Source organism: Natator depressus, chromosome 11 (genome assembly GCF_965152275.1).
Source record: "Natator depressus isolate rNatDep1 chromosome 11, rNatDep2.hap1, whole genome shotgun sequence".
In the NCBI taxonomy this organism is placed as follows: Eukaryota; Metazoa; Chordata; order Testudines; family Cheloniidae; genus Natator; species Natator depressus.
Window position 1 is genome coordinate 64,392,487 of NC_134244.1, and position 13,763 is coordinate 64,406,249.

At 42.1% G+C, this 13,763-nt stretch overlaps 1 protein-coding gene across 5 annotated transcripts in view; it reads right to left on the reverse strand.

The window, feature by feature from the left end:
- The window catches only part of KANSL1L (KAT8 regulatory NSL complex subunit 1 like), a 94,720-nt gene that overhangs the window by 60,688 nt on the left and 20,269 nt on the right, over positions 1–13,763 (reverse strand). For all 5 annotated transcript variants that reach the window (XM_074968090.1, XM_074968089.1, XM_074968087.1 and 2 more), the window contains exon 3: positions 3,920–4,061. In XM_074968090.1, the coding sequence (XP_074824191.1) occupies positions 3,920–4,061 (142 nt within the window). The remainder of the gene's footprint in view (positions 1–3,919; positions 4,062–13,763) is intronic.

Sequence of the window (13,763 nt, forward strand, 5' to 3'; positions counted from 1 at the left end):
CAAAGCTGTAACATTCATTTTTTTCCTTAGCAGCACTAAACCTACGTGTCATAGGACTGTCTCAGAGCCTGTGCCAAAATTTAAATTAGAAATCCATACTTGATTATATCAAGTATGTGATCCTTTGCCTGATGTTTTAAGATGATTTCCTCTTTGTAGGAAAAAAAAACCCCCAGCCTTTGATTTCCAAGTTAGTTAACATCTTTACAGCTCAGAGGTTTACTCTGGAAGTCCTTAAAATGTTCCCTTCCCCCGCCACTGCTGCACCCACGCAAAATGTCAAGGTTTCTCTCTCTAATCCATCAAAGTATAAAACAACACAAACAGCCTTTCACCATAATTCAAGACAAATTGTTTTTTTGGAGTTATGCATTTTCTTGGTTTTGTATTTATGGAGGCAACAATCCTATATAAAATATTTTCCTATGAAGCCCATTGTTCTTCAAGGGCATCTGCAGGAAATAAAATAGCCTCAATGTATTTTTGCAGTATCTCATCTGGAGTATAAATACCTTAAAGAGATAAATATCACCGTTCATAGTAATGAACACCAGATGTTTTAAACAAAAACAAAAAACATTTTACTTTGTTCTCCAGTTACAAAAATTAAGTGTCAAAAGCATTCAAATCCATTTCCTAAAATAAGACACTGCAAAGTCAAAGACATTATTGCAAAAAGTAAAATAAAACAATAACCAAAACAGAGCTTTGAGACAACCAAACCTATTTTCTCAACTGGTCATGCTAAATAGCCATTAGCCTGAACTTATGTGTTTCTTTTCCATTTAGCAAAGCCTACAGAAACTTGGAATTTGATGGCATTAGCTGGGAGTGTAAATCTGGTACTTAGAGCTATCCAGATATAAATCAGAGCTACTATTCAGTGATGAAAGAATGGGATCTTCCCACTTCATCTTCTCATGTTTTGGTTTCTAGTGAGTGTACTCACTTAAAAGTTATGGAGGGTGAAGAAATGGTATGGTGTGGAACTCAATCAAGATGCTTCTATAACTTCTAATACCCAATAGGAAGATGGTCTCTGCCTTTGCTGAGGCTCCTGTGATGCTTCCATGTTTGTGGTTTTATTGGATGGTCCTCCCCAACATCACACTGACACCGTGAGTCCTGCCTCAGTGGCAACTAGCCCTACAATCTGGAATTAGGATTATTTTTTGAGAAGGAAAACTCAGAGGGACATAAGCAACATGAAGATGCCCTCATCTTCTCGAATCTGTCCATTGTTTCCACTGTTCAAACTAAACAGCAAGTTGTGTACCCAAGAGCAAAGTTAAAAACTGAAGAACTGCTGCAGAGAACCTAGGTGTGGTAACCTACATGTCCACTGAACGGAAATGTTTACAGACATACTGGCCTTACATCAGGCTGGTTCTGGTTTCTCTGTGCAAATTATCAGGAGAAGGTCCAGGTGTGACTAAAGCTTTTCCCAAACATAAGTGTACTTGATATGATAATTTGTGGTCCACACAGCCAGAGCAGCTGAAAATGAGGCCTTGTGACCAGGGAAATCCAGTTTCTTCTAATCCTTCTCTTAGGTCAAAAGGAAGGATCTGCCAGCCTTGAATCTCTCTAATGCAAGCTGACAGACACAGCAGACCTTGGTTCGGGGTGGATGAAAAAGAAAATTCAAATCCTTTTCATTGCCCTTTGTAAAGGTAATCATGTCTCTTTGCCATTCACATCAACAAAAGACTTTTAGAACAAGAGAAAAATACGTAGTTTGAGCCTACTTTGATATTTGCTATGGCAATCTTCCACTTCATTTTCTAGTATGTAGCTTATTTATTACTTGTTTTGTGTGGGTACTCAAAAAGGCACAAAGCATGATTTGGTTGTAGCAGATACTCTACAAACAAAAAGGAAAAAGAAACAATCCCTGCCCTGAAGAATTTACAGTCTAAACACAACATTCAAAGAGTAGAAGAAAGGGAAAGAACACACAAGCCACATGATGCAGGCAAAAGTCAATTTTTTAGAAACTGTTTTTCACTGGAGTTTTTTTAATGAATATATTGCACAACTGGAGTGGGGGGAGGGGAAAGAAGAAATGAAAGGAGTTAACAGAAACAAGAGACTTTAAAAAAGGAAGGGAGGAAGGGACAAGAGACATTAACACGGGAGGGTTAGGAGAAACAAAAAGGAAAGGGGAAGAGGAATGGAGAGAAGGCAGGAGGGTAAAGAGAGGAGGCTGACCTGTAGCCAGGGAGACTATAAGCAGAAATAGTTGGAAAATGGAAGTGAGAGTTGCCACAGAAAAATATAATAAAAAGGATTTTATTTTTTTTTAAACCAACCAAAAAAACAATGAGAGAGAACCTGAAAACAAAAGCATTTAGTTTTGGCAACAAAGCAGTTTTTGGTTTTTCACCGACTTTTTCTGTGTGACTGCTTTCCAATTAGAAGAGTCTCTCGGCTCCCTAGAGCCCTGCAGTTCCTCCTCTGAATCCATAATGGTAGAGAAGAGGGACTGCGTCTCGCCTGTTACCCCTGGATGCCAACAGAGTGGGATCTCCCCCATACCACTCTAGTTTAGTGTTCTAGATGTTTCACCTTCCCCAAACGTTGTAAACGCACATTTGTTTCATATTTTAAAAAACCCCAAATCTTAAAATTTAGAATTAGAATTTGTGTGTTAAGTGTACTATCTGCCAGCCAGGAGACCAAAAAGAAAGAGGTTGTCAATCAGCTTTCATGCCTTTTCATAGCTACTGCCTTGGTACAATATTCAAACTAGACAAATCAAGTCCCAAATTATTTTAAAAACTGAAACAGGATAAACAATCTAAATGGTAAAGCAAACAGATATTGACATGCACTAAGTGATATAAAGCCAAATACTGAACAACACCGTTGATAAAAGGGGATGAAAAACTGAGCATGCACATACACACACACACGGATGTTGTAACTAAAAATATAGGACCAAATCATCCCCTCCACCTGCAGGAGCAAAGAGAAATTCCAATCTGAGACCACCGACCCAGACGTGAGGGAGGAAGTGTCACTTCTGCAGCATTATCCTCTGGGAAGGGATGGGGCTGGGACACATGGCAACATACGGTACCTCCTACCACTAAGGAAATACATGACTAAGAATACTGGCTCTTAGTCACTGCCATGTTGTATATTTCTTCCCAAACCCCACAGTCATGCTGATAGGTGTGGGGTCTGATGGGGTGCCCCAAGAATAAGTGCAGAGACAGAGGACATCCATAGAGGCACTACATGGATTTCAAGAGTTCCATGAGTGGACCTCCTTGATAGTTCCACAGATGGAGAGGGGCAAGGCAAGCCTTAGAAACTCTTTCTACCACCACCACCACAACAGGAACAATTAGTGAGAAGGAACTTGCCAAGTTTTTGGCTTCCTATGCAGGGAATGAGTTGGCTGGCCTACAGAACTGAAGTGCTAAGAATAGCATGATTTAGCATAACATTCCTGAAATATTATCAGAGTTTAGCAACCTTGACTTCCTTACTTTTTATTTTAAACCTGTACAAACAAAACAGTTGGTATCATACTGTAATTCTAATTAGCATTTGACATATTCAAAGCACTGTACAAACATTAACTTATTAGTCCTCAAAATATTTTTGTATAGTAGGCACAAAAAATTACTGTTTTTTTTTTTAAATAGATCGGGAAACTAAAGTCACTTCCCTAAAGCCACAGTGAATCAGTGACAGAGCAGGGATTGGAACTCAGGAGTCCCTGACTCCCAACCCTGTGCTCATGCCCTCTAGATCACCATGCTTCTTGTTTCTGACATCTTCTCATTAACCTTTGTAATTCTTTGCAATACTTTGCCTGGATACCAGAACTGTTTAAAAAAGAAAAAGTTACTGGAGACACTGTACATGGATTATTTGAAAAGCCCACTTGTGAGCACACAGACAATACCTTGGTGGCACGTATCTGCCTGTGAAGGTCAGTTAGTTGTTGGATTTTGTATTCTAACTCCGAAATCTGGGCTTGAAGCCATGTCCAACGGCAGCCAACTTTAGCTCGGTCTACAAGCCACTTCCATTCAGAACTATAGTTGCTGTGAAGATGAAGAAATACTGGTTAGTCCAAGAATAAAGACAAGCACATTTTAACAAATGTACTTTCAACTGCTGCAAGCATCTCACTTGCCTTCAGAGGACATCTAATTAGGATAACACAATTACAACATCAACATCTCATTTCCTTAATTAAGAACTGGTACAAGTTTTTTGCACCCAATGTTATATTCATCATTCAATAGATATTGCAACTTTCCTATAAAAAGCTGTTTTTCTCTGATATATTCCAAAGCCAAAAGCAAGTGTAACTACTGAACTAGATCAGTTAAAGCAAGTTACAGATTTTAAAAGAATTCCAATAAAACTACTAGCAAAACCCCAAACACTTCTATTTCTGTCAAGTCATACTGAGGACTTCCACAAGCCTCCATAGATGTCATCTCACTGACAATTCTATTCTAATAAGGCACGACTCAACAGTTAGCAATTATATATGTCATGCTACTCAAAGCTGTAACTGTACAGTAGGTTAGGTTTATTTTATTTTTTTAACCAATTTTATGAGCACAATTACAGATTTGTGTGATTCAACTGTTAGGTTTTAAAAAATTCCTCTCCTGGACTGTTAAATTACCTACTTGTACAATGTGATATGTATCTGTTTATTTTATGTAATGACTAGTAGAGTTCTAAATAGACCTCTTGATTTTATTAAGCCACGTTCATCCCTAGTGTCAATGAATTTTGGTCAACGTGCCTATTAAGTAAATAGATCACATATGGTACTTCACCCCTCAAAGAGTTATTTTAACATTCAAATGTATTTGAGCCACAGTGTCACAAAAAGCAGTATTTCAACACGTAACTTCTGTAGCACTCTGTGCCTCAAAGCAACACCCTGGAACCCCCACATTCACCACTGTCATATAATTATGATATGTTTTCTACAAAGTATGCCTTGTGATGTATAATTTTAAAAGTCTTGATCTGCTGAACATTAATATCCTGTTGGATTGCACATGTTATCACTGTATGTGAAGTTATGATGTTTTGCTATGTCTGTGTTACTGAAATATGTCAGGAGGTTGGGAATACCCACAACCAGCCTTTTAGGTATAACAATGGAGGAGCCAGATATGCTGATGGCCCACTTAAGGGAATCCACACTCCCCAGGACTATCCCAGGAACTTTATATGGAGACTTCTCAGTGATAGCACATAGGCAATGGAGGCAGCTTGACCCACATCATAGCAAAGGCTCTTTCCAGGAAGTTGAAAGAAACTATAAAAGAGGGGAAGTAGCTTTACCACTTGGCCTCGCTCCCCCCACAACTGAACACCTGGAAACATGTCTGGAGGACGAAGACTTTGAACTGGGGAGGTGACCCGGGCTGCAGGAGAATTCCAGCCTGTGTACCTAAGATCTGTAACCTGTTTGTACTATCAGGGTGAGACACTGCCTGATTCAAATCCTGTTTAGTTTACAGAACTTGGAAAAATCCTCTTCACCAAGATCAACAACACAGAACACGAGAGAAAGTGCCTACACAGCTGGAAAGAGGAAGAATGAGCCAGAGTTAGTCTTATGTCACTTATATGGTATGAAGACAGCATGCCAGTAAAAGATATCCATGCTCAGATACCAAACCACAATGGATAAAGAAAGAGCTTGTTAAACTATGCAGTACATTATTTGATGGAAACAGGTCATTATCAGTAGTGGAGTATTTGTACCCTTATCCTTTACATTAAAAAAAAAAAAAGCAGCATTTTATTATTATTATTTTGCAGTATCAGATCTTGGACTAACTATATTCACAGCCAATTCTGCCATCAAATATGTATTTATCATTCCTTCTAAAGTCAATGTGAGTTGCATGCCCACATCTGAGAGCAGACTTTGGCCTTAGAATAGTTTAACTGCAAACATACACTGTATTCATTTAAATTAGACTATAATATATATGCCCTTAGGACACCCTGTAAGGAAGTGTTTCCAGTGGTCAGAGTAGGCCACTGGGTATCAGGATTGACATAGCAGTTAAAAGTTGGGGGGGCGGGGGGGAAAACACTTAAGACCCATAATTTTGCCCAACTGTGAAAACTGAAATTGACAAAAATAGAAACAATGCTTAAAAATAAACGTTGATATCCACTGAAATGATAAAAGAAAATATAAACTGAATTCTGCCAAGCCTACTTATGATGGATACGAGTAGAACACGTACAATTTATCCACTTATTCCTTTTGTGGATAAAGGACAGAAGTGAATGGGATAAAATAACCATGAGGCTGGAGTACTAGATCATTCTGTAGTATACAGCTAACAAATTAAGTCATCCCAATAAAGTGGCAAGTAGAGGATCATACTTACAGTGAAACTATAGGGCTGAAATAAGACCATGCAGGGAGACTCTGCACTCCTATGCATACCTCTGAACTCTGCCCTGTGACTGTATATGTGCATGAGCAGGAAGAAGCTGTCTCAAGGCAGGGCCAGTGGGACCAATAACTACACAGATCCACAGAACAAAGCTCCATGAAGGAGTACAAAGCTGCTAAAAAAACCAGGAGATTATCGTAGATATTAAGGGGAGGAAGCCGCATGCTCTGGTTCTACATTGGAAAAGGGACAAGAAAGGACACAGATACTTTCTCTATGTGTCCTCACTACAAAGCCTGTTTACTCAGTTTCTGTGCTGGCGATGAGAATTGGGCCCTATCCTCATATACTTACAGACAGTAAAACCAAGTGTGTTTGCCTCGGTACAACCCAAGACCATTAGCAACGCTACATTTTCAGGATTCTCCACTTTTCAGTATGCTAGAAAGGTGAAATATTACTCTTACCAAAGCTGAAACAGAGAGTAAATTATGTTTTTAAAATGTGTTAAAATGATTAAGCCAACATAAGAACAGCCACACTGGGTCAGACCAAAGGTCCATCTAGCCCAGGGGTCTCAAACTCAAATGACCACAAGGACAACATGAGGACGAGTACATTGGCCCGAGGGCCGCATCACGGACCCCCCCGCCCCTGCCTCACCCCCACCCCACCCCTTCCATGAGGCCCTGCCCCACCTCTTCCCACCCCTTCCCTGAAATCCCCACCCCAACTCCACCCCCTCCCTGCCCCCAGGGGGTGCAGGAGGGGTGCAGGGTGCAGCAGGGGGCTCAGGGCAGGGGGTCCGGGTGCAGGAGGGCTGTGGGGTGTGGCAGGGGGCTCAGGGCAGGGGGTCGGGGTGTGGGGTGCAGCTGGGGGTCGGGGTGCAGGAGAGGTGCGGCAGAGGCTCAAGGCAGGGGGTCTGGAAGGGTGCGGGGTGCAGCTGGGGGTCGGGGTGCAGGAGAGGTGCGGCGGGGGCTCAAGGCAGGGGGTCTGGAAGGGTGCGGGGTGCAGCAGGGGGCTCAGGGCAGGGGGTTGGGGTGCAGGAGGTGCTCCCCGCCTGCCTGCCCTACCCCCACGCCACTCCATTAAGTGGCCGGAACCTGGGGCGGGGGGGCCACAGGGGCCTGTGTGTTGCCCTGGCCCCGCCTCCAAGCGCCGCCTTCTGCAGGACCCATTGGCTGGGAATGGGGAACCGTGGCCAATGGGAGCTTCGGGGGAGGTACCTGGAGGCGCGGTCAGACCAACACACAGACCCCTGTAGCCCCCTGCCCCAGGTCCCAGCTGCTTCCTGGAGCAGCCAGGAGGCAGGGCAGGAAGGCAGACGGGGAGCCTGGCCTGCCCCCAGTGCGCGCCGGAGCCGCTCTAGGTAAACACTGGGGGGCCACAGAAAATAACCCCCGTGTGTTTGAGACCCCTGATCTAGCCCATCAACCTGCCTTCCAACAGTGGCAAATGCCAGGTGCCGCAGAACGAATGAACAGAACAGGCAATCATCAAGTGATCCATCCCGGCGCCCATTCCCAGCTTCTGGCAAACAGAGGCTAGGGACATCATCCCTGCCCATCCTGGCTAATAGCCATTGATGGACCTATCCTCCATGAATTTATCTAATTCTTTTTTAACCCTGTTATAGTCTTGGCCTTCACAACATCCTCTGCCAAGGAGTTCCACAGGTTGGCACTGTGTTGTGTGAAAAAAAATTTCCTTTTGTTTGTTTTAAACCTGCTGCCTATTAATTTCATTTGGTGGCCCCTAGTTCTTGTGTTATGAGAAGGAGTAAATAACACTTCCTTATTTACTTTCTCCACACCAGTCATGATTTTATAGACCTCTGTCATATCCTCCCTTAGTCGTCTCTTTTCCAAGTTGAAAAGTCCCAGGCTTATTAATCTCTCCTCATATGGCAGCCGTTTCATACTCCTAATAATTGTTGTTGCCCTTTTCTGAACCTTTTCCAATTGCAATATATCTTTTCTGAGATGGGGCAACCACATCTGCACGCAGTATTCAAGATGTGGGCATACCATGGATTTATATAGAGGCAATATGATATTTTCTGTCTTATTATCTATCCCAACGCACCATTTAGAGCAGAATCGCTGCTTTTACATAGAGTATGAGAATTGTAACTAATAGAGTTACACTGATTTTGTTTAATGGCTACATTTTATTTAAATTTAAATAAATTTAAATCAATACATTTAAATTTTTCCCACATGACATGATGGGACTATTTCAAAGAAGCTGTTTTTCATCTGAAATACTGGTTTGAATTCCTACTGTGTTGGTTAAATTGCAGCAGGTCAATCCTGTGTGACTTGCATGGAAGAAAACAACAAATACAGAAGAAAAACCAAACCACAAAAAGCTCAGACAAATGCAAGAAGTCTGAGTATAATCAAATCTATAATTAGAAGGAACTTGAGGCTGGCGATGTAGGAGCAGTGAATTACAAGTCCATGAAGAAATTCATTCCCAAGGCCAGTAGAGGCAGCCTAAGCCTAGACTGGCACTAAATGAAACCAAAATAAATGTATTATTACTACTACAAGCCACTCCCAGCCTTCCTTGACCGGAAGGACAGACCTTAGTCCAAAAGCTGTTGACAGGACAAATGCATGAATAGTAAGTTCATCCTTCCTCCCCATTCCCAAACCCTCTGCATCCCTGCCCCAACAAAGGCAAAAAACAAAGAAAACAAAAAACTGAATGTGAGTATGGAAACTATTTGCAATTATATTTTAAAATACTGAGATGAAGCCAGCAAGAAGCTTAAAAAAAATAATTCATTTTACAAATGCTACTGTTCATCCGTCATCTGGGAATTATGTTTCAGCATTGTCTATAATTCAGCAGTGCCAAGAAACCAAAAAGGCAACTTAACTGTATGGAGAGGGGAATTGCTAACTGAAGTAAAAAGAAGCCTCATGCTATGCACATATATTTTATTGTGAGGGGTTTCCTGCTTCTGTAAATACAGTTTGAAAAATAGGTCTTAGGTAGAAAAGCAGTAGTAATGGACAAGCAAATCAAGGAGAATTTAGGGTACAGAAGGAACACAGGATCAGGTTTTGCAGGGATGGTCCAAATTTGGAGACAGCTGAGAAGTCATTAGACTGAGCCATGCATCTTCAAGGGGCAGTACGTGATGATGTACATCCCCAAACACTTATGCCCTGAAAACTGTGGGGAATAGAGCCTCACCAGGAATGAAGGTATTGGTGAGGATAAACAGTGTGCCCAGACTAGTACATGCATTAGTGGGGAGAGAGTTAATGGACAATTAATGGAAGTTTCCTATTAAACAGAAGGAGGCACAAGCTTTAATGTGCCCACACCAGTGTTATGAGAAAGCAGTAAGAGCAACCTCAACTGTACAAAATCATGATCAGACTTCAAAAATCATAAAATTGGCTTAAATATCATATTTTTTTGCCTGTCTTAATTTTTGAATCTGAGGTGATCTCCCACAAACTGGGAGTGGATGATATCACCCTAAAAGGTGAAAAAATTAACCTTAAACACATATACAAAAATGCAGCTTCCTTATTCAGTACTCAGAGGTGACTCAGCTTACCCTCTCCTCCACCCTACAATGTGGGTAGCTTCCATTCTATCCTGAGCTATCCCCACTCTTCCTATCCTTTAATTAGGGAGGTGGATATAGAAGGACAGAACGGCAACTTCCTTGAGCATCCCTCTATGGTCCCCCAACACCTCTCTCTGTGCACTTGACTCTTATTTCTTCCTTTTCTTTCAGTCTCCTACCCCTCATACTTTTTCTTCTCTCTGCCATTCCACATTCCCTTGCACCCCGCTTCAGTCTGCCTCCTGCTCCTCACATTCCTTTAAACTTCGCCCTCTGGTACTTCAGTTTCATGTTTCCCCTACTGCCGCCATACTCTCATTTCTGGCAACTCCATATTCTCCTACCCCCTGTTTGGTCCTCACACGCTGACCACGGGGTCATTATCTTTCCTAGCAACACATAGGCTTCATACTCATTAAAAATAAAGGAACATCTCCATTTTGGATGAGAGCACATCTTTGCAAATATGAAGGTAAAAATAAAAAAAAAAATAAAAAAAAAAAAATCAGAAATTCTTGTGAACCCTTGAAAATAAGCCAAATATCACAAGTAGTGATAAAATCATGAGAGACAGCAACTCTGGAAAGTGACAAGCATCATGGTTCCCTAGGGGCCTTGACTAATTAGCTACACAGATTAAAACAGCTCATACCACCTAGCACTGCAGCACAAACAGTAAACATCAAACTAGCACAGGCAGACCCCCCCACGACTGAAACTGCATGTTTGACAGAACTGTCTGAACTGGTCCCGATGTCCCCTGCAGCATGTTACACCAGCATTACAGCCAGTTTCATTATGGCCCCAACATACAGCTAACCTCAAAAAATGATCAGCTTGAATATAAACATTACATTGCAGGTCGTTATTGTAAAAGCCGGGTTCCTGCTATATTTCAACAGTACATCAGTGAAATCTCATTTCCCTCCAAAAATTGATATTTAATAAGTCAGACATTACTTATGAAGACAAATGAAGACAGCATAAACTAAAGTGTACACTAATGCATAGTTATGTTGCATAATGAATGTATTTTAAATGAAATTAGCAACTGGTTTTCGGTATGAAATAAAAATGCCCACTGCTAACAAAAACTAACACATGCCACAGCTGAACAAACATGTCCAATTTATGAAATGACCTGTAAATGCTTTCTCAAGGACTAAGTCTTCTAGCACGCCTACCTAATGTTTGTTTTCAGAATGAACTACCATTGGTCACTGCTGAAGCATTAATTCCCCTGGACCAGTTAACTGTTAAATCTATACCCGCATAATTGAAAAAATGACTGCTGTTTTATGTGCTCAATGTATTGCATACATTCCAAGCAGCCAAATCTTGTTTAAAAATGTGAAAACAAACCGTAACATATCATATCAGATGCAATCACCACCACATAACAAAACACCATTTACTTTGACAGCTCAATAGTGGTCTTTACCCAGATCATCACAGAAGAATGACTACAGAGAAAACAGGATAAACATACTGTTGCTTTATGATTACTACTACCAAACAAAGCGATGTACTGAATATCAATTCAATCAAACCTCAATGGAACTCAGAAATATACTGTTATTTCTACAAAGATCTGTAATCACTTAATTCTTCTGGAGCCTCCAGCAATATTTTCTGGAATTTACTAGATTTTTTTAACCTGATGATTTTTCTGCATCATGGCACATTGCTTCAGAACAGATGAGTTACCATTCTCCATATCATCTGCAGACATCAGTAACTGCTTATCACAACAATTTCTAGCACCTATTCCTGATTCCTCCATCCCAGATGTATTGTTACTAGTTAGTACTTTCAGAACTGCATCCAATCATGTGTTCAAACACACACACACACGCCGCAACTTCTTTTCCAACTTGAATAACTTTAAAGTTTAAATTTAGCCACAAGTTCTAAGGAGGGTAAATGCCAACGGATATATGATATTGAAATTATTAATTGTAGCAGAGATTAAAATTTCTTTTCAGGGAATTGATGGCATATTGATATACAGGGGGGAAAAAAACAATCAAGTATGATTTCTATTTCTGTACCCCCACATATCAGTTCAGAAGATATAGGAGTAAACTGCAATTCCCCCAAACAAAGCAAACTAAACTACAGAAGAGATCCGAGAGTGAAAACAGAAGAAAAATGGAAGATCTCTAGACAGGCATGACTGCCCTGAGAACCTGGCAACCAAAAGTTTTATTCATCTACAGAAGTACACGTGTTGAGCCTTTAATGCTTGGAGAAAGCTTAAAAGGAGAATGGCATAGCAGCCTCATATGACTCCTCGTCTGAGATGTTGCATGTTCCAGCCTAACAAACTGCAACAGCAAATACGATCTACAGTATGGGACAAAACAGTGTTTGCATCTATGGAATTCCTGAATGCACATAATCACCAGGCTAGAGATGTCTTGAATGCTTGGTAATCTGAATTAGGGCTCAATACAAAAAATTCATCCAGTTGGGCTGAAATCCATGGTCTAGATCACTCCAGAATTGTTATGGTAATTGGTTAGGTGACCCAATATGTCCTTTCCATCTCTAACCCAGGATTCTGTTTAGACAGCTCTGATAACATTAGAGCCCTGTATGGTAAAAGGCCAATTTATGGGGTCAGATTGAACACTAATTCCTCTGGAATTAGCAACCCATGGAAATACAATTAAGCATTAACCATGTCACTTTTAGAAAGAAATGCAAAATGCATCTCTCTCTCTGTAGATCTGTGGCTCCAGAAGTTCGATATTGGGCATCATATGGCCTTTTATAGCATCAACCACCTCAGTGCCTTCCACTAAATCTTAGAATCTTTTAGACTAGAACTACGAGGAAGAGGGGAAGGTGAGCAGGTAGTGGGAATATGCAGAGAACCCTGAGAGAACCCTACTTACCGGTAACATCTCTGTCTGCTTTTGAAATGCCCTTTTCATATGCCTATAGTCTAACTAGAGTACAACACCCAGGAATGTTGGCTGAGGAGTTCCAATTATACAAATATTGCAGAACTCCCCCTGAAAAATAAGCATGAGGTCTAGATGCAAAGTCAAGACAAAATAAAGAACAAAACTCAAGATGGCAGCCCTACAGATATCTACAACAGAAACATTACAGAGAAAGGCCATCACTGCTGCATTAGCCCTACTAAAGTCAACCCTAAGACCATCAGATACTGACACACTAGCTAAAGCAGAGGTGGGCAAACTACGGCCCACAGGCCACATCCGACCCACGGAACCCTCCTGCCCGGCCCCTGAGCTCCTGGCCCGGGAGGCTAGTCCCCAGCCCCATCCCTGCTGTTCCCCCTCCCCCGCAGCCTCAGCGCGCCCGCGCGGCTGACACAATGCTCTGGGCAGCTGGGCAGTGCAGTTGCAGAGCCGTGGCCTGACCCAGTGCTCTGGGCGGCATGGTAAGGGGGCGGGGGGGGGAGGGTTTGAAAGAGGGTAAGGAACAGGGGGGTTGGATGGGGCATGGGTCCCACGGGGCAAGTCAGGAATGAGGGGGGCGTGGTGGATAGGGTAGGAGTCCCAGGGGGGCTGTCAGGGGACGGGAGGTTGGATGGGGCAGGAGTCCCCGGGGAGCCGTCAGGGGGCAAGAAGCGGCAGGGTGGGGGGGGTGTTTGAATAGGAGGAGGGGGCCGGGCCACGGCCTGGCTGTTTGGGGAGACACAGCCTCCCCTAACCGGTCCTCCATATAATTTTGGAATCCTGATGTGGCCCTCAGGCCAAAAAGTTTGCCTGCCCCTGAGCTAAAGCATA